At 36.1% G+C, this 22,756-nt stretch overlaps 2 protein-coding genes across 5 annotated transcripts in view; both read right to left on the reverse strand.

Moving 5' to 3' along the window:
• Positions 1-13,652: 13,652 nt before the first annotated feature.
• Positions 13,653-16,729, reverse strand: LOC108751258 (the record flags this gene model as incomplete). Its single annotated transcript, XM_018491342.1, has 3 exons — positions 13,653-14,358; positions 15,279-15,603; positions 16,489-16,729. Coding segments are annotated over 3 exons (1,272 nt in total), but the record flags the coding sequence as incomplete, so codon positions are not given.
• Positions 16,730-20,811: 4,082 nt separating this feature from the next.
• The window catches only part of LOC108751293 (steroid hormone receptor ERR1), a 27,829-nt gene continuing 25,884 nt past the window's right edge, over positions 20,812-22,756 (reverse strand). For all 4 annotated transcript variants that reach the window (XM_018491389.1, XM_018491391.1, XM_018491388.1 and 1 more), the window contains one exon: positions 20,812-22,467. In XM_018491389.1, coding sequence (XP_018346891.1) covers positions 22,129-22,467 — 339 coding nt within the window. In that variant the 3' untranslated portion in view covers positions 20,812-22,128. The remainder of the gene's footprint in view (positions 22,468-22,756) is intronic.

Here is a 22,756-nt window from a genome sequence, read left to right on the forward strand (position 1 = left end):
CCGTCTAACAGCGATATCAAGAGGGAAGAGGAAGGGGGAGGGTAGAAAATGGCCCGCAGTTGCTCACCCCGAGCGAGGACTGGAGTCTCCGTTCTTGGAGCTCAACCACCGAATGAGCCGAATTATCGTTTTCCTCCCCCTCCTGACCCCTCCTGCACCCTCCGTTCTTCGTCGTCTATCCTGGCGAGCGAGCTTTGCAACATAAGCGGAGGGCTGGCACATACGGCACCTCTCGCTTCCCTCTTCCTGCTCGGGATTCTGCGAGAACCGGGTTGGGAGCTCTCAGGAGCGGATTAGAATATCCCTTGGAGCAAGCTCGGCCGGGGACGAAGTTCCCGGCAAACGCGACACATTATTCCTAGGTCGATTAGACATCCGACCCTCGTGTCATCCGGGGCCTAATAACGTCGTCGGACGGCCCTAGATCTTCAAGAGATTAACAGAAGTGAAATATAACTGATCCTATCTTTAAATATAGACTGTCGTATCAAGCGACCTCGTCTAATCTGTTTTAAGGGTATGCTGGAACGATCGAATTATTGGCATTTACAGTCCCATAAAAATCTCCGAATTGACTGAACGGAATGAAAAAAATCGAGAACCTTAGATACGTATAATCTAAAGTACTGCATCCGATATGCTGTTTGTGGGTATGAATGGTTAAATACAATACATGAAATAGTTAAATCTTCACCTCCCGTAAATATTAAGAATATTTCATATTTTCAATTAATGTTTAGAAATATTCTCTATTTTAAATCTGACTATTGGTTTAAAAAAATCGAGGACTTTACGTATGTAAAATACCGCACCCAGTATGCTGTTTGTGGATATAGTTCCGTAGATAGTTAAATCTTCACTGCACTCACGTAAATATTAAAAACATCTCATATTTTCAATTAATGTTTAGAAATATTTTCTACAATATTTTAAATCTGACCATTGGTTTCAAAAAATCGAGAACTTCAACGTATGTAAAGTACTGTACCCAATATGTTGTTTGTGGATAGTTCCGTAGATAGTTAAATCTTCACTGCACCATGTAAATATTGAAATTGTCTCATATTTTCAATTAATATTGAAAATCTTAACGTTTAGATATTCTGTTTAATCAGTAATTCGAATAAGCGAAGTTAAATCATGATTAGATGTTCGCGACTCGATGTCCTAGATTCTCTAGATGTGATAGTTGCGCGACTGCGGCAGTTTTGCAACAAAATACACGAGTTGCATAAATGCACGTGTGATAAGTGAAAGAAATACGTATACTGCGAGACACTTACATGAGAAACTATGTAGAGAAGCACTACACGAGGGTCACGGCTGACGTAACGACGTTCAAGGGACCGGCAAATTCATGCCGGCGCGACGCGGCATAGCGAAACTCTCTCGTTTCGCGAGTTACCCTGCGAAACGATGAGGACGAGGCAAAATTTAAAAGTTTTAATGAAGTGCACCCGGGACAGCATACGCGGACATAAGCGTTCCAAGAGCATCGAATTTTTTTTCCCTACTTGCTCGCTGCGACGACTACAGATTTATAAAAAAAAGTCTTTGTGGTCAGATGTTGTCGACACACATAATTCCTCTTGCCACGAATTCACAAAATTGAGATTAATATAAAATGAACGTTAGAAATCGATTACGTAACAAATAATAAAAAACAATTATGAATTTGGATCATAAATATAAATCTAATTAAGTAAAAAAAAATTGTATATTCGATCAAAGAGAATATTATTATATGAATTTATATTATACACTGAACCAAAACTGTACGTAAATACACTCAGAGAAATAAATATTATTTTTTGAAATTAAATAACAAAATTTAGCCGATTTAAAGAAATTGTGTTCAAATCAAAGAAATTTTTTCTTTAACCGTATAGCAAAGAAACATTTCTTTAAATCGAAGAAACCTTTCTCTGGGTGTACAAAATATTTATTGAATTATGAAAAAAAATGAAATTCGGTCCAATAAAAATTCTCATAATGATTTAAATTATAAAACTTTTACTAGAATTCGTTACAAGAATGAATATATAGTTATATAAATGAATCCAGTTATTGTATCAATGAATTAACTACATTAAGTCGGACATTAAATCAGACATTGATTAACGATCATTCATTGGACCAAAAATGAACAAAATTTTTTCAGTGTTCATATTTGATTCTGCAAACCGCGCAATGAAATCTTTTTTTAGCCTTGAAACACAATTGTGAGCAAAAGTAGAAATATACGAGTAACTTATTAAATTGACAAGCAATTTAATCATTTTTTATGCTAATCATCTTTATACAAATATTAATAATCTGATGTTAATAAGAATCTTTAAACCTGCAAATAGTTTATAAATAATAAAAAATAATGATTATTTAGCAACTGACTACGAAATAAAATATATTAATATAAGCAAAAAAAAGAGACATGCCGTTGATGAAAACGCAAACTCGCGGAGTCAATTTTCTCGAAATAACTGGACAGAGCCATCCGGCCGGGCTGTTGCGAGGGATGATATTGGAAGTAAATCAATACAATCCGTCTTAGTCGATGGCGAACGCATTAATTACGGCCGGTGAATCCAATTAAATCTGGCGGCGGCAACGCGCCGCAAAGACAGCGCCAGCCCTCCACCATTTCGCGGTTCTGCGTGGATTGCGGGACAGAGGTCGGTGGTTAAAAGAGGCGGCCAGCCGACCGGCGGGGAAAGGACACCCCATGGCACTCCCCGCGGCCTCCGGGGTTGGGGGGCTTAAAAATATGATTTTAATACCGCTGCTCTGGGGGTCGCCGTATATCACGCTTTTGTCCGCCTACTATTGTCTCTAACGCCGAGCCCATACCCTCTCAAAACCACCATCTACCACGTCCACATCCAGCCCAAACCCTCCCCTTCTCTCGTGGACCGAACCCTAGGCACCTTTTGCGCTCCCCTATCCCCCAGCAACTCCGGCTGGTACTCGCTAAAAACGTTCATAATTGGAAATCTTCGGTCCGCGAGTATCATCGACAATTATTCGAGAGTTTGATCTGCATTCGTAACTATAGTTATGATCAGTTTGAAATTTTTTTGGGGGACGATCTCCTCCATCAAAATAGTCAAAAGCCATTTGTTAACGAATTACACGACGTCGGATAATACCTCGTAATATGCTATGAATGTGGCGAGAGCATAAATCGGCACTGGCGCTTTTGCTTTTTGCCACCGCGAGAAATTTAGAGATCCGCGAATCCGTAATTTTTATCCGTTTTCAAGAGAGCTTAACGAGCGGCGCTCCGGCAAAAAGATTCTATAGGTTTTCCACACGTTCGACTCCTCCGGTTTTGCCGAATCCTTTACTGTATAATAATACTGCCGGGTTTACTACGCGTACCACCGAACGACGTAGCTTCGTCCTGATTTAACTGTAAAAACTCGACGTCTACCCGGATTGCACATTTCTCCCACTATTATGTCATTATTTTTTAATTTGGCCGCTCATTTAGAAATTCTGCCAATCGCAAATATTCCGCTCGACGTAGAATGGTCGAGCGTCAATGAACGACTATTGTATTTATTCGTTACGTCTTCTCGTAAAATTACCTATAAGCATACAAATATTCAGGATACATAGCGAAAGCGCCGTTTAATATGACAGACTAAATTTTAATAACGGTCTTCAAATACATAACTACTGACGCGTACCTCGCTTCATGGAGATTTTCTGCCGATGTCCGATAAACCGTTCGAGCGTATCTTCACCATTAAAGCCATTTCACATGCATGCGGTGCAATCAATCGCCTGCGAATTGGCCAGGCTTATTGGCAATGGATAAACGGCTTCAAAATAATAACGCTCTCCAAAGGCATCACTGAGAGAAAAGTTTAATATTTATGATTATAATTGTATGATAAAAATAATTATGATTAAGGAGCTCTGTTTTTATAATTATTATTGCTATGGGGGAAAAGTGTTTAATACTTATGACTATATAATTGTATGATAAAATAATTATGATAAAAGAGCTCTGTTTTTATAATCATTATTGCTATGGGGGAAAAGTGTTTAATACTTACGACTAATATAATTATATGATAAGATAATTATGGTTCCAGAAGAACCATTTATATACACTCTAAAAAAAAATATCGGTTTTACGAACAGATTTAACATCATGCGGTGTCTTTATAATTCTCATTATATTGATGTTAATATTAACCACGATAATAATCAATCTTTATGAATCAGTAATAATAAATTATATTGAATTTACAATATCTTGGGTGAAACAAATCACCGAGAAACAAAGGAACAAATTTACAGAGGTCGACGGTACAGTTAAACAGATTACGGGTAAAGACATCCACACGCCCCGTATTAACCTATATAAAATGGTCCCCACGGTGCAATCAATTGTCGTCAATCCGTAGATAAGATTAGATAAGGATAAACTAAGCGAGCGGAACGAGGGAGCTCAACAGAATGGAGATAAATTATGGAGATTAATATCGAACGAATAAAATATATTATTTATATGGCGATGATTTTTATCATTGTGTATTCTGCTAGGACCTAAAAGACTAATTTATTAAAGTTGACACAGTTATTCGATCCCTATGGGATATTCAAGTATTTGATTTGTCGAACAATTCAGCTTTATATATATTCAAACCTATTCAAATTATTCAAACGACACGACTGTTCGTACAGTCATACCGTTAGTTTCACTTACAGCGATTCCATTCGTGAACTTTATGAAAATTCAAGCGCGTATTATGTAAGCCTGTAGTAATATCAGGGGTTGGAACAGGGGTAAAACGCGATAGTGTGATAGCACTTTGGGGAACGGTCAGTGGTTTCGACAATCCCTGTTACTAGGTTTGTTCTTAGGGCACAAATCTAAGTATCTACGAATTATACGCTGAATCTTCGCCTTGTACCAGTTTCTGTCATAACTCAAATCGCAATGGGAGAAGAAGAGAGATAGAGACAAGTGTGTTATGTATACACGCATCACAGATGTTGAAAAAAAAGAAGTCTAATTAAATAAGTAAAATGTAATTAAATAAGCAAAATCCTATATTTCGTCAAAGAGCGGATCTTGATTAAATATTTCGGTGTGAATTTATGTATACCTGATTCTACAAACCGTGCGACATTTTTTTCGGTCTTGTAACGCAATCGTAAACAGAACTAAAATAGTAACATCATATGACAAGCAATTCAATAATTTTTTATGCTAATGAGCATCTTATAAGAAAATCAAATTAATAATTTGATGTTGATAAGACTCTTAAGGATTGCAAAAAGAGAAGTTCCTCTTCTTCTCAAAACAAAGAAGAAGAAAGAATAGCATCAAAGATTTAAGATTGCTTTAAATAATAGAAAAGAAAAAGATCATGTTGGACTTCAGTTTAGGAGTCGCAGCAAATAGTTTATGAAAATTCTGATTAGCTTATATTATTTCGCAAAAAAAAGTATTATTAGTCTGACAACCAAACGCATATCATTTAACTGCTTTCGACACGAGAGCGAAAAAGTAGCATAATATAAAAACTTTGTAATGTAATATGCTGTACATATTACGGAATGTATGTAGCTATATAATTGTAGAGAGAAAAAGTAATCTCAACTTGTGCTGTGCGCTTTGGCCACAAACTTTTTAGAACGTATGTCTCTTTAATTCGAGATAATTGTAATTTTCATTGCCTTTACGGCAATATGAAAGTCTCGCATTGCGCCCGTGCGCTATATTTAATTCTGGCAAAGTCACGATTGCCCCTTTGCAACCGCTATGTACGTATCATGCAATTACAAACAGAAACGTCGCTGTTACCCATTACGTTATTAACAACTACTAGAATTATAAACTTATTTGGGAGAAAAGAAATATACATCGTTTTTCCGTCCCTTTTGTTGTAATCTTTTGCGCAGTGTAGTATTTTTCATGACTTCATACCTTTCTCTTGAATTTTTACACTTTCTGCTTTTGCGTTTGTTTGACTATTACATGATTTATATCAGCTAGATGAGTTGACTTATTAGACAGTATACATTTATTTAAAAAAATTTTTTATTAAACCAATAAAACGTCATCGGTCTAAAGATTCGTGATGAGTAATCAGCTTGACTCAAAACATTTTTCTCAATGTTCCCAGCAAACAAGCTGATGTTCGCCATCATTTCGACGCTATTTTGACATTAAAGACGATAAATAACGTCAGCTTGTTCGCTGGGTTCTTTTATTGATTTACTTTATAATGGTCGTGGTCGTTCATTGCAATTCGATTCTCACCATTATTGAGACTACCCGATTGGGCGTTGTCGCAAAAATGAAGGTCATAGAGATATCCGGGAGATCTTTGCGCGATTTCAGCGGGACACGGGAGTGCCTTGGAAAAGCCGGCGAGTCTTTTTCGGATGAGCGGAGGAGGGTGGCATCGGGTCGGGATGGGACGCGTAATCACCGGGGTGTAATACGTGCGTGCAAACCAACCCCTGCTCACGCCTCGATACGCGCGGTGATAGGCGTTTCGTAGGTAGTCGCACGGCTGGCTCGAAAAGGGAGGTTCCAGCAGTGCCGTGGACTATAATTCTGCATTATCGGTGAGTTCACGGGCCAACGCATCTTCGCGTTGGAGAAAGGGGGCAAAACGGTTGAGCGCCATTCTCCACTAACCCTTTCTACCTGGCGCCGCTTACTGTCCTCGACAGCTGCGTGAGCGCTTTAAACTTCAGTGTGTGTCCTCGATTTAAACAATAAATACTTTGGAACAATTAACGCTTTATCAATTATCAATTACCATCCACGTAGATTGCAAGCAATGTCACGTAAGATGCATCATTACGATTACAATTCTGTTATTCCGCTCAAATTTTTCTGTTTTTTGGGAAGAAGTGGGATGAGAGACATGAAAGATTTATTCCTTTACTTCTCATACATAGATAGTACTAATAGTATTAGAGGTTCTGTAGAATTCCTGTCCATTGTCTAGAGCTCGGCACAATCGTATTTATCGGACAATTAACGTAATTCATGTAAAATGCATTTTGGTTCGTTGCTGACTGCGAAGTAACGACAAAGAAGTGTAATTCGTAATAAAATGTTATATTACCCCGAATTAATTTTTGCTTAGAATATTTTTATAATTTTTAAAATTTTTGTGAATTTATTTTTGTGTAATAAATATTTTCATTTGCACGCTGCTAATTATTGCCGCTCACCGATTATAAAAAAAAATAATTTTTGTAACCTTGAATAAAAATGCATGTAAATTTTCTTATTTATTTTTCGTAATTGCAAATTAAATACCTGTGATATGTTTAATTCTTCAAAAATGGCTTCCGAAAATACCGATAACTAACAGTACATGTTCAATATCATCGGCGTACTTAGGATGTCCCTCTTTTCTCTCGCTGGCGTAACAATCGCGATTTGTTCCGAACGGTTCGTTGCCGGCTGCAAATCAGCAATTTCTTGATATCGCCGATTTTCCCTAAGTAGAAAAACGCATCGGGCAAAGAATGACACGGCGGGGCGAGCAACGGACGGGGTGGCGGGACGGCCCACGGTTAGGAATGATTTAAGGGTTGTTATCGGCGAGCGGAGCTGCGGGTCGGGCCGTCCACGTCAGCGGGAACGTTCGTATCAATTCCAGCCATCCCCCTCCCCCCCGAACCAGCCTTAACTTTACCCACGCTCCCTCTCGCCCGACCCGAGCCTCCCCTGTCCCTCTCCTTTGCTCGGTCCTCTCTCGCATCCCACCCCGTCTTCCTCGAGACCGGGGGAGACAGGCATTAACCGGCCGTGGTAACCGGGCCGGACGGCCGAGATTGTCCATACCACTGCCTCGTTCTCGTCGGCCTATACCGACGATCTATTAGATCGGCACGGAGGCTGTGCGGAGCTACGCGTTTGGTACGGTCGATGTATCGTCTATCTGGTTAGGTTCACACGCGAATGCCTCGAGGGGCAATGGTGGGTGATGAATTGGTGATTAAGATGAGCCAGCCGGCCACGATCGGTACCGTGCGTTCTCCCGACCGAACCGATTCCGGTCGATCGCGATGCGCGACTCCCGAATCGATTCGTTCCCTTATAACAATTCATTAAATAATAATACATATACAATATAATAGCTTTTCGGCATTTTGAAGTAAAGATATAATTTATAAGATATAAATTCTCGTAAATAATTTTGTAACACGTAACATATTATAAATTTTTGAATAATATATTGTACTTATCTTTTGTATCGTGATCTATTTTGAATAAAATATTAACAAGATTTTTTAAACTCATGTTTAACTCTTTATTACTCACATCCGTTTGAAGCAAGCAGATAAAAAATAGGGTTTTTTATTTTAAGCATCAAGAGATTTCAGAAAAAGAAAAGAATAAGAAAACGTTCCTCGCTTGTATCTCCATCGTCTTTGAATAATGCACTTGAATCTTTCGTGTCACGATCTATTTTGAACAAATTTTAAGAATATTTTTAACTTGCATATTCTACTCTTTATTACTCACAGTTTATTGTATTACACATTTTATTATTCCAGTTTAAAGTATGCGGATAAAAAATTCAGTTTGAAGGTTTTTTTTTTTATTTTAAGCATTAAGATTTCGGGAAAAAAAAAAAAAAATATTCCTCGCATTATACAATATATATTTCCAACATCTCAACATTTTTTAAGGAAAGAAGGTATATGTATATACGGAAAGAATGATTTTACTCAAAAAGTATTTAAAAATTTATTACAGATCTAAAAATAATTTTGTATCAAAATAATTATCTAGGAATCTCAAGCATAATAAGCACAATACTGCAAGAACTTTTAACATTCCAGCAACCAGCTTCTGAGCGTCTTACATTTTGATAGTCCAAAATTATTTTCAGATATGCGTCTAGCTTTTTAGTTATATTTATCTGTATCTAAATTTTTAGTAACATTTAGCAAAACCTTTCCGTATATCATTAAAAGAACATTTTAGAAGGGATTTCATTTTTAATGAAAGGGATATAAATGAAGAAGTAACGCCATTTAAGGAATAATTGTCTGTTTAAAAAATGATTTAAAAATTAATTATTTTATACAACTTTTTCATTTCGATTCCCCGCGCTTTTTATCATCATTGCAAACAGTTTCGCAAAACAAATTACAAGTTGAATGGCCGTTATGGCGTACTGGCAACAATCCGCTTCCGTGGTCAACAACGGCGAGCAGCGTCTCCGCCGCAATATGTCGTACCCAGGTATTCTCTACCGCGCGGTCGTTGTCGCTGAATGGCAGCGCAGCAGCTTTCGACGAACTTTCGAAAACTGAAACTGTCGAAAATTGAAACAGCCGGACCCCGAAGATTGGACCCCGTAGCTTGCTTGGCGCGTCCGCGGAATTACGGAACGACGGTATCACGTGTAACCCGGAGACGCGACGCCTAATATTCGCCCGAGACCAACGCGGGGGATTGAAACTTTACCTACCCTTCCGACAGCATGCAACTGCCGGCATGCAAACGAGACTCCGAGGTATTTCGAATAGTTGAAAGTTACCGATACCGAAGGCCGAGAAATCGAGAGGAAGTCGTGAAAAGGGGTCATCGTTACTCGTCTCGTTTTTGATTTCACGCAAAAATAATCTCGTGCTAATCAGATAATCACGTTAAAATCTATCATTAGATATCGTCTGCTTGAATTAAGTTCATGAGATATTTAAAAAATGGTCTTTATAAAAATAAAGGTTAAAAATAAATGATATCGTGGCAAACGGATATTTCGCGTCAACGTGCGGCTCGCAGGTTGCCTTAAAATTCTGACATCCGATATCTCGAGGTGCGAAAAATTCGCGAATCTCGTGCAGCGTAACGAAACCGTAAAACGATGAAACAACTGAAATATTATCCCTGCTTTTATCCCGCGACGACAATCTCATTGGTCTTTGTCGAATCCGATACGAAGCTAATTTCCATGCCGGAGTGAGCGAAGTTATAAAGAGACGGGCGCGAACGAGGGAAATTGGGTGAAACAAGGAAAATTACTATAATCAACTCTACGATGAAGTAACAATTATCTACACATCGCGATGTCTTTAAGACCCGCATTCGCAGTTGTTACTTGAATCTCGTTTCAGAAGCGTCTCGTGTCAGACGAAATGCTCGAGTCGGAGTTGTATATCTTGAAACGGTTCAATAGTCGTAATTTATAATAGAAATAAAAAAAAACTGCGTTTTCAACTGAGAAGCGAAGAATAATTTTTTACGTGAAATCTGATTCTATGACCGATATTCATAATTAGTTCTTACTTTTACAAACAAGAAGGACGGTTTTACTAGCAAAATTAAGCAAAATTAAGAGAGGTACAGATCTGAAAATAATTTTGTTAAATTATTAAAATAATTATATAGGATGCTAAAACTTTGATTGCTAGAATATTTATTGATCCTAGAAGATTGATTGATGCTTGACATTCCTATATAATTATTTTGATAGCCCGACGAAATTATTTTCAAATCTATGTCTAAATAAATTTTTAGATGCTTCAGCAAAATTGTTTCTTTCATCTAAAATCGTCTTAAGATATCATAAGCCAATCACAGAGCCATATATTGACATCTTAAGATATTATTGAAAACAATCTTGAAATAAGAACGGACTATAAAAATACCAGCCGATTTCATTCCAAAAAATTGTATTATACATACATTAATAAGTTACTTATCAAAACTATAATCAACTCTTATTGATACTAAAATAAATTAAAATCAGTACAATTAATCGATACTAAAATATCAATATTATAAAGATTAATGAAATGAATAATATTAAGTAAAAAATAAATCATATTTGATCAAGACGGATCTTTGTGTCTAATAATATTTTCATGAATTTTTACACTTTCCAGTTTATTAATAAAATGATTATTTTGACGAACGATGCAACAGACAGCTTTATTTCGTTCGTTCAAGAAAGGAAGAAGAAGCCCCGCGCGCTCAGCCGTGATCGCAAGAAGAATTTTTCCGAACGCTGTAATATCTCCGATTTTCTCCAAGTCGCGCACATCCGCGGGAGCCGCTATTGAATTTATTATTATGCATTTATGTAGATTGAAATTAATACTAGAGGCCCGCGTGAGCGAGTGAACGAATCCGCGCGACTGGCGACGGAGGCGCCGCGATTCTAAACGATGATTCCGCGGAAATCTCGCGATTGAATTCGAAGTCATGATTAGTTTCTCAGCTTACTTTTCTCCGCACCCTCCGTTCTCGTAGTCTGGCGAAAGTTTCAAACTGGAATGCTCCCTTATCGTTTCTCCGATTGATTTACATTTGTTTAATAAAGTAACGCGGTCACTTTTCGTTCGCTCGCTCGCAGAAGTCGTTCCCCTTTGCACTTATTGTATTAATTTGAAAGAGTCACTGTTGAATTAAATTTCGGATCCCAGGCGGGCGTTCTTTTATCAAGCGGATAAAAGCGGCGCAATTCAACATAATCGCTGCTTTTTGAATCAATCAAAAATTAGCCTCAAATTGTAAAAAAACCAAATGGCAATAACTACCGGGTTAGAACGTGTTCGGATCCCCACCAGGGTGTCATTCTTGTTTAATTTAACGATAGATAACAACACAGAGAAAAAGATTTTCTCCGCCGCAGCTAAATTTGTTATTTGATATTTGCTGCAACTATAAATTTATTAACTCCAACGAAATGGTTTGCTATTGCTGCTATAATACAGATGTCGCAGCTAAGACATTAGCTGTTATATTAATTATATTTTAGCTGTCCATGTTTTACACCTGCCATTTAGTTACCACATGCAGTTTTTAGTTACGACAGCTTTCTTTTTTTCCATCAAGGATGGAGCGATACCATTCGGGTGAGACTCTGAACATAGCCTAATGCTTAATTAAGAATTGCGAATGAAGGATTAGAATTCGATCAATCAGGTAGGTTTAATTTTAATCCGTTTCGTTCTAAATTGACCGAATTCTATATATAATCCTCAATTCACAATCCTCAGTCTCCAAGAATCCTTAGAAGATTGTTTTGTTCTCAGAGATCAGTGATCTCTAAGTTGCACCGGAAGAGTTACTTTTCTTAAACATTGTGATCGTGAATCGGACACCACAGCCTTATTGAACTCGAGTCGCTATAACTCAACGATGCGAAACTCGCTGCCGATATACTCGTGAACGCTTAGGACCGACAGCATATACATATATATAATGCCGTTATATAACATATCCCATCGCAGTCGTATAAATCTCGATTTTTGTAGGACTGCGAATTCTTCGTGCATTTCCGCGGGCGTGCAACATGTGCGCGTGGCAGACGATATTCCAGCGTCGAAAATAGATATATCGAAACGTCGCGGCGCCAATCGAACGTTCTCCACATTCCGCATTTCCGAGCGTGTAAACAACATATAGGAAACACGCAAAACAGAGCGAAATAAATGCGAGTCACGATTGCACACGAAGGTAAATCATACACTTCGATCAAATTGTACCTCGCTCGATGCGGTATTGTTCTTTCCACGCCGTGTACCTTCGCGTAATAATATAGTAATAATAATACAACAGAGAGCAACGTTGTATTTTAATAGGAAACGAAACGCTCTTTCTTCAGATTTATCAGTCGACAAGATAAACGTCAAAAATTGGCGAATCGTTTCGCACAAATGTCGCTCGTGTAAGAATATCGGAACGAAGATATATTGAAAGATCGATTTTATTGAGATTTTCTATGAGATATCGGCAAACGTTTATCTGGCGAAAGCTGATGTACCGAATGATAAGCTCGTGGAGGAACATTGAGAAAAATACAAGAATATGACATATATTATATATATATATTCTTTTCGTATAATTTGTCCTTTTTCCCCATTTTTTTTTCTTTATTCTCAATCGAGATATTTTGTGAAAATGCGTAGAATGTGAAGCACACAGTTATATAATTTATATTTTCGTATTTTTATTATATAATTTATATATTTTTTTATTATTAAGTATATGTGTATATAAAATTATGTATAATATATTTTGTGGTCTTACATTTTTATGTTTGATCTTGGTATGATTTGATTTTGGTGTGTGTAAGAATATTTATGCATTAACTCTTTATTTTGATGAGTTACCAGGTGATCGAATCAGTCGACCGCCAAACAGTGAACTTAAAGTGAATTTTAAAAAGTGTCCAAAATTGAATATTTTGCCCGAGAATATCTCCTTCCCATATCCAAATCAAAATTACGAAAATCACAACGCATATAAACACGCACAAATGAATTAGAAATGTTATATATATATATGTATATATATATATATAATATATATATATATATGTATACCATTCTATTATATGTGTATACGTATAATAGAACAGTAGAATTCAATAGAATAGTAAAAAATAGAACAGAATAGTACAATAGAATACATATAATAATATTATTTACCCCTAACATTTTCCAATTGAAAATTTTTTTCTCTCCAAATTGTCTATGTAGACATAAAGATTATCTTTCACAACTTTTCATATACTTTCATATTTTATAGCACACAATTTCAAATATTTGAAAATAGCGGAAAACAAAGTTTCAATAGAAATAAACTCTCCGACTATTTCATACAATATTGCACGAAGATATTCACTTTAAGAGTCCTCTTTACGTCTTTATGCGTTCTTATTGGCGCCATAAAACTGTCTGAAGCTTTCGTAAATATCATTATTCAATTTCACGCGTTTTCGCGACTTCTTCAGGCCTGTTCTGAATCCACTTAATCCCCGCATTCGATATGCCGGGGCTACGCTGGCGATAGTTAACGGCGACTTCGTGGGAAACGTCACGTATCGCCAGAATTCGTTTATCGGCGGCGATATCCTAATAACGGTGCGATCTCTCTTGCGATCGCCGATCTCGTTATCCTCGATAGATTTCGCCTTATTTTTCACGATCTCGAATATTTTATTTCTCGGTTGCCGTCGCGTGACATTCTTCAAAGATTGTTTCAAGCAGTTACCGAGTATTCTCATTGCCGCTTTTTTCGCGTCGTCCCGATGATACGTGATCGTCGTGATGTCAAGATCGCTCGACGACGTAACGTTTTGACGTGTCGCATCGGATGGAACGAATGTGATTGTTCCGTTGGGACTTGACAAGTTCTTCATCGTCGCGATTTCGATTACCGTCGTCACGTTCGACTTCATCCTCGAGTCTTTTTCGGTGGGCAATCGCGTTGCATCCAAAAACGTGCACGGACAATGATCGATCACATTGTTACTCGAAATTTCGGCTGTCGAAGAATTATTATTCGGGCAATGCGATTGGCTCGTCTTATCCTCAGCCACGGTCGTCATCGTGTCCTCTATCATAGATTTCCTGAAGTGAAATCATTAAGCCAATTAGTGTCGTCGAGCTCTATCATATTTTGGTGGTTTTAACAAATGAAAAAGTAAAAGAAAGTCCTATTTATTAAAAATAAATATATAAACGCACATTCATGAGTTATTGCAACTTTTTAATTGAGGTACCAAGAAGTTGTTAGCAGCGGAACTTTTGCGTTAAGGATTAAAGGAAAAAAATTGTCGGACAAATTGGATACGATTGAAACCCCCTGCATATATACGCTGTAAAACTTGCGTGGATTTAGACCAGCCCCGTAATGGTAGCAATTCGATAAATTCATCATCCAGGACTTCTCTCTTCTCGTTCCTCTTAGCTTAAATCCCAACTTAAATAGACGCGAAACGTGTACTGGACTAAAGTTCGAGCGAGTTTGATTACAAGGGAACGTGTCTCCAACTGCACTTACCTTCAGCAAATAAGCTACTGCTGAATTGTTAAAGCTCATTTTCAAAGAATCATGCGATTCGCGCACTTAGAGTTTTCGCGAGGAACTTCCGTCACGTTCTGCAAATCAAATATTTAGCGAACGTATGCGCTATTTTAATGCATCGCCGAAACACGTAATCGCTCGTGATAAGAGAAGAGAATAGATAATTGTTCGGAGTAATTGACTATTCAATTATATCGAATCTAGTAATTAACAAAATGAAAACGGCGATGTTTTCCAAGGAGTCGAAACGTATCTTCCTCGCTCGAAGATTTAAGTGAGAAATACAATAAAAAAAAACGTAAGACAGTAAAATGTAAGCGAATTGACCAATCATGACAGAGAAACTTAGGGCAATAATTATGTTCTCTACTGTGATTGATCGATTCACTTAGGTATTATTTCTTTATGATTTTTTTTATGTGTTTCTGGCTTTAGAAAAGAAAAGAAATTTCTTTCGGCTTACTTTGCGATCTTCGCCTCAGAATCCGTCACGTCAATACGTTCCTCCATTTGATAATAAGCAATTATCAATATTCGCATCAACCGAACGAGTTTAAGCTTGATGATTGACCCATTAGGTTGAGCTTCTCGAAGCAACAACAGTCTGGCCCAGTCCGACTTCAGCGTACCGAAGGGCAGAGCGGAAATCGGACACTTAAATCCGGCGGTCATCATTTTTACGGTAGGCACGTCCGTGAGATTTAATTTGGACAAATGATTCTCGAGCTCGTTGACATCAAACTTGGCCAGGTCCAAACAGCGATCTGGAATGCCACTCGTGCATTCCACTGCAAAAGAAGAAAAAATACATCCAGGAACTTGTTTCCCCTCTCAATCGTGAAGTGAATTTTTTTTCTTTTACAGAAATATTAAAAATTGTAATATTATAAACGCGTAATTTCTTCTTTTTTTATAAAAATGGAAATAATCGCGTTACGTGGCTCAGTAAATTTTCTCCACGAGGAATCGTGTTAATCCTTTGCGGTCCAAATGATTTCTCAAACGTCTCAATTTAATTTAAAGACAATTTTAGATAATTCATATTTAAGTTCAAAATAGAGTATTTATAGTACTTAATTTAAAATCGTCTTAAGTACAATCTTAAAATGTCATATTAATATCTTCAAAATTACTTAAGGCGATCATGAAATAAGAACGAACTATGAATATCGGCCTATTTATATTATGTTATAATTTTATATGCTCAATATAAAGAATGTCTGAAAGATCGAAGTACATAAAAAATACTTATAAATAGAAAATCGTCAATGCAAATTATGGATAGTTCAAAGCGGGCTTAATCAGCAAGTTTAATAAAGAATTATCATTTTCAGAAATTTTTCATAGAGATTTAAAAAATATAGTTTAATTGTTATTATAATTGAGTGTCTGAAGAACAATGCAAAGAAAAGACCAATGCAAGATCTAACTTGATATGAGACTATAAAAAAATCAATTTTCATTAATTTCGTTATTAAATTGTACATATTAATTTCTAAGAAGAAATTTGTCCCACAGTTCTTATTCTAATGATACACATTCGTAATGCAAATCTCGAAACAATGTCTTATCATCTGACATGCTTCACGATGGCGATAATCCAATGTCACTAAAAATTGACGAACAGCCGGAGATCCCTTCAGAAAACATGAAATAATACAGCGTGCACTTACTGTTGAGAATTAACACTGTGCAAAAAAGAATTGAAACATACGATAACATTTCTCGCGACATTCCGCTTCTCGAACTGTTCGCGCGGATGAGTGACGCTATGCGAGCACTTCGTTTCGTTAGGATCGGCACATTTTCAAATGCAAACACTGGCGGTACGGTAACACGTGAAATACAAGGCGATTCTCGCTTCTTGTAAAGCGAGAGCTGCATCCGATCCCTCCGCGTCGCGATAAACGTAGAAGAGTATTTTCAATCGTTATATGGCAGGTCAGCTTATTTGTGAACTTCCTTTACCGGAAATGAAATCGTTGAATCATCACTGTAGCGGTTACAATATTAGCGCATTAAATGTGCATTCCCAGCTGAAAACTATAATGAGAATTTCTTTAAAATTTCCAATATTAAATAACACAGGGCTACGGTCAGAGTTAAAAAAATAGTGCTGAAACAAAATCCAGTGTTAAATAAAGCGTAACATTTTATAACTTTTTTACAGACAGAGAGAGAGAGAGAGTTTCAATGATAAGAATAAATTTATGAAAATTAAATAAGAATAAATTGAAAATTGTCGATACCCGCTGACAGATATCTGAAAAAATTCGGCGATTTCTGTTGCATAATAAAATAAAAAATCGTATTTTCAAGTGAATTGCTATGAAAAAAGAAAAAAATTATGTGTTCCATATATGAACGATTAAAGGAGTAATGAATGAAGACACTATTACCGAGGTAATTCCATACAGCGTGTCGTTTGTTGATTTATTTTCTGCATCTCGTTGTAGATATATCGTCATCTTAACGTACACTCGTTCTCTTTCTCACTTTTCCTCTCATAAAAACTATTCTAATTATTCGCGTTATGAAACTCCGCACTGTTTGCAATTGCGTTGCATCGACAATATTGATGCACTTATCTCTTCGGCCTCATTTTTTTACAGATACATACCGAATTATATAGCGCTCTTTCTTTTTCTCTCTTTCGCACACATACAACATACATTCATATAAAAATTATGTATAGAATCTATCGCGTCATAATTACAAAGTAACTATACGTACATATTTATATAATCATCGTAGAAGCAATATCTCCTCTCTCTTCTTACAGACGCGAATCACATCGACGGACTTGAGACAGAAAAAGTGATGACTCGTAAGACAAAAAACTAAAAAAGCTCAACAATTTCGCATGATTTTTATATTACAAATTAAGGGAAAGCCTGAAGAGAAATCGTTCAAATCCGCACTTATAAACAATCCCGTTCTGCAAATATAAAAAAAATCTCAAAATCGCAGCCCGCCTGCCGTACATCTTGCACGTATACGTTTATACATGAACTGTATATAATATACACTCTCAATATAGACGCGTTCGCGTATCGCAAAGTCGAAAGGGCAAGATCTCTGCCGTCGAAGGAACTTACTTAGCCACGTATTGTTAGCGCTATACAATCGTCATATCCTTATCCGGACGTCGGGAAAAAAGAGAGTCACGTCGCATCACATTTTTTATCTCGCGAAAGAATCTTCAATATTATCTTGAGTCGTTCTTCCACAATAAATTACACGTAATCTTAACCATCCTCTAATACGAGATCTCAATGAAATAACACATCACCGTCTGACAAATCACGCGCGTTCAAAACGGAAAGTTTCGAAGCTGTGCGGCGACGAAACGCAAGTTTTGTAAAATTCGACGTGCTTCTCCATCACAAAAAAATAAAAGCCTAATCCCTAATTATTCCGCACCATAATGTCTCTTACAATAATTATATTTTTAATAATAATTAATCCATAATAGTTCCATCCTCGTCCACGCCGCGTTTGCTTCCCCTTCGTTTCCTCAACGATTATCTGCCATTCTCGTAATCTCGCACATAACTTCCACATAACGCATCGCAGTTTTATTTTAACGCCCTATTCTTTCCCCTCGTTTAAATCTATCGTTTCATTTACTATTTCTATAATGTTTGACAGAGATAAATTCGCTTAACTATTTGAATGTGCCTATCGTTTGTATCGTGTTTGCTTGCTTGCAACCCTGAGACTACGATTCTACCGCCATGGCGAATCGGTGATTACACATGTATTATATGTACAAAGAAAAAATGCTTGAAAGAGTATGAAACTTTCGGCAGCGTACATAACAATACCTGACGTTTTTTTTTGTTCTCTCTCCATTCTCTTTCTATCTTTTTTTCGATGAGGCGACGCACGCGAAAATATTTTCCCTTGTACGCCCTTAAAATCTTTCTGTGTCCATCGTGCCGGCACGATTGGAGGGCCTTAAGGGGGTAACTTTGCGACATGAAATAGCAGGAGTTGCACGATTGTTAGTAATTGATCGTAAACTTGCGGAGGAAAAGGTGGTTCAGAATTTAGCGTAAAGAACGGAAGGAAGAAATCGGGACGAAATCGGCGAAAATTATTCTTATTCATCTCTCAAGTGGAAGAAATTGGGACAATACGGAAACTTCTCGAGGGATGTGGATCAACGGATATTTTTAAAACCATTGCGGTTCCTTCAACACGCACATATAACAAAGGAGTGAAAAAAGAAATAAAGAATATTTATTCTACAGATTGACTCCAGCAGTGGAATATGCAATGTAATGCGCCCAGTAATGCGAATATCACAGTTAAACGGGAAAGCTCGTTAGCCTCAACGAAAGACAAAGGAAAACATCGGTATCGTGTTACACGGAGATGTCATTGGGGAAAAAGTTTCCTTTTTTTTTTTAGTCTTAACGAGCTTTAGTCAAACGACAAATACGTTGATGTACATAACACTGCGAAACACAAACTCTCCGCAAAATAAAAACTTCATTTCTGCAATTTTTTTACAAAAACTTTCGATCTAAGCGTGTAGCTCATAAAGCATAGAATGTTCCAATATCACTGGAATATTCTGTGGTTCATGTATCATATTTTCAAACGAGAAAAAGAAAACAAACATCGCTCAGACAACTATGTACGAGTAACAAACAAAAAAAAATATTCAATGTTTTCAGGACTGTCCAAAAAAACATTAGTATTAAATGTTCAGCCGGGAAAAAATGTTCTATATAAGGACATATTTTATAAAATTGTATAAAAAATTTATATATTTTATATAATTGTATATAAAATATGTCAATTTTTTATATAAATTTATATAATTATATATGAATTATATATGAAATTTTTTTCTGTATTTTAATACGATTTTTTGCTGAGACTAAAGTTGCCTTTTGTAAAATATTTTTGGATTTCATTAATTTCTATACAATACAAAACATTTCAACAATGTCACTGCAAGAAGGTTGGAATTGCAGAAATATTTCATAGCAACATTGCAGTATATATTTATAATAATAATGCAACACTGCTACGAAAATGTAATAAAATTCTAAATATCATCATCTAAATATATCATCATCAACTTTAAAAGTGTTTTTCCACGTCTTTATATTTCGCAAATAATAACTTTTCAACTTTTATCATTTTCAAAAAAACAATATAATTTACTAGAAAATGAAATCGGGCGAATGTTTGAATAGAAAAAAAATTCGATATGATTGCAACAGTTTCTATTTCTTTTCTTTTTTGTTAGTTAATCAAGAAAATAGTAATAGATTACTAGAGAAACGTGAAGAAGAATAACGAGTGCTAGATTGAACCGCAAATTGTTTTCCACAGATTTAAATGCAGAAAGCGTAAGGAAAAAGACGCTCATAGCCTACGAGCAGAAAATAAGGACAATTAAGGGACAACGAAAAGATATTATTTTGTTATTAAGGAAAGTGAATTGTCCTAACTTTATTGCACTCTAGACCCATGACGATAATCCCACAATGTAAGGTACGAGGTCGACATGCGGTTTTTGCCACTTCGGTCTTGAGAAAATAATTTTCTAAGATACGAATAAATAAAAAATAAGAGATGAGAAAAAATTAAGCTTAAATCTATTGTTTGTCTTTTTAAGTGGCTTACTATTAACTCTAGCTCTTAATTCTAAGAAACTAGATAATCTTCTTCTATACAACTGAAATGATTATCAGCGAAATTGATAAAAACCGCTGTAGACTCGCAACTGATAATCGTCAAACGAAGCTCTATGAAACTTACATCTTTTCTATATATCTCTCGTTTTCTTAAAAAATTTTTTATCATGAAAGGCATGTATAATGTTATAATCGCGCATAAATGTGTCGATAATATTATGCTCGCTGATTTTCGTAACAATGATAATAATTAGTGACAACTAGATAATAAAGATCCCTGAATATAATAATGGTAATAATAATATTAATTGTATATCAATGTAATAATAGTGACCGTAATGTGTTATAAAAATAATATTAATAATTATATATTAGCAATAATATATTTTTCTGCTTCTTCTCTTATGTGGCACGGGCATAACACGATCGTTTTAATAACCGGATAAATACTCTTACCGCCAACAAAAGCATGATAATATGGCAATTATCTAGCCGATAATTCTTAAAATATATTTCAAATACAAAATCCCAATTTTCTGCATAGAAACAAGCGTGTCTCCAATTGAGAAACAATTTTGACATTCTAATCTAAACCCGCTATCTTTCTTCCGTTCGCCTTCTCGCACCTATTTTGACTTGATTTTAACTTGATTTCTCATTTATATTACAAAGATGTATTCTAAGATAATATACAAAGACATATCTTTCTCTACATCGCTATAACTATGGATGTTCAATACAGCTATCACAAATAGATTGATTAACATGATTCGATTTCTTTTCACATTTAAGCTATTATAATTACAAGGGTTAATGCAAAAGAGGCAATATGTTTACATATATATTTATGTAACGCACGGGAGATGATCTCAATCGCTCCTGTTAAGATACGCAGTGAATAAAACAAAAAAAATAAAAATAAACAATAATTAAGAGAATAGAGAAAATGCCATTCAACAACAGTAATTTTGATTGCTGATTCTTATCAATGATATCATGGCTACGATGTTAAACACCCACAGTTATTACATCTTATTTTATAGATACTATATTCAGTGTTACGATCATAATGATCGAACGGAAACACTTTATTTGGTAATAAAGCCATCGATTGGCTTCCACATACACCTATCCTAAAATGAGTACTCTGAAAGTCTTCTCACATCTTGTACTGTTATGTTCCAACATAAAAATTACATTTTTCCTCCTTTTTTTCTTTCTTTCCTTTTTTATCTTTCTTTCATACTCTCTTTCTGTACCTGTAAATGGGGTACTCGACAAGGAAAGTTTAGATACTTCAAAGACTACACATGTCTGCCATTTAGAACGATTTGTGAATCACAACGAACGATGGAGAAACTATCCGAACTTACACTTTCAACGTCCTTCTCGCACGCAAAAAGAAAGAAAAAAAGAATAAAAATTCACGAGTTCATTAGAAAATAAAAAAGATCGATAACTCCATTTCTCCCACGCACTAACACTCACTGGTGTCTTCGATAATGCAACGACACATCGAAAAACGTGCCCAAAATAATGATGTACAATAATATATAATCACACAATGGTAGTGAACATCATCAGCTTACAATAAACAACAGTATGATCCTGGTAATGGGCGATCGAGTTATCAAATTTGAGACGATCAAGCGTATCTCATCGATAACAAACGTTCTCCAACATCTCCTCGAAAAGCTTGTTCATTGGTACTTTGCCTATTCTATACACATTGGACCAGAAACGTCTAATGACCCCATCGGCCTGTCTGAGACTGGGCAGTACTAGTAGCATGTTTTGCGTGGCTCGGATTGCTTGACCCGGTCTCACCGCCGTCACACAATCCGACAAAGAATTCAATATCGAATCTCGGAAACGGTACAGCGCCTGGGGTTCGTCAGATCTAGCATCACTATTCGCTAGGATCAACGCTTTCAGCACATAGTATTCTTCTCGCGTTAAACCTAACCGCTGGATTCTCTCGACGATTTGCATACACTGTTTAACAAGAAACAATACAATAAGAATCTGCACACTGGCGAACCATAAAAACGTAAACACAATAAAGCAATTTATCACGTTAGCTCTCTATTTTGTTATTTAAAAAAAACTCTTTCTAAGTGATTTTAAGTGTATATTTGTGAAAGATGAATATCAGAGATGTAACTTTCAATAATATATAACATATAATATTTCTTTATTATCTTATTAAATTATTTTGAACATAATAAATAAATTTATTTTTCTATTTAATAGTATTTAAAAATATTCATAATAATACTAAGAT

Source organism: Trachymyrmex septentrionalis, unplaced genomic scaffold (genome assembly GCF_001594115.1).
Source record: "Trachymyrmex septentrionalis isolate Tsep2-gDNA-1 unplaced genomic scaffold, Tsep1.0 scaffold43, whole genome shotgun sequence".
Classification (NCBI taxonomy): Eukaryota; Metazoa; Arthropoda; class Insecta; order Hymenoptera; family Formicidae; genus Trachymyrmex; species Trachymyrmex septentrionalis.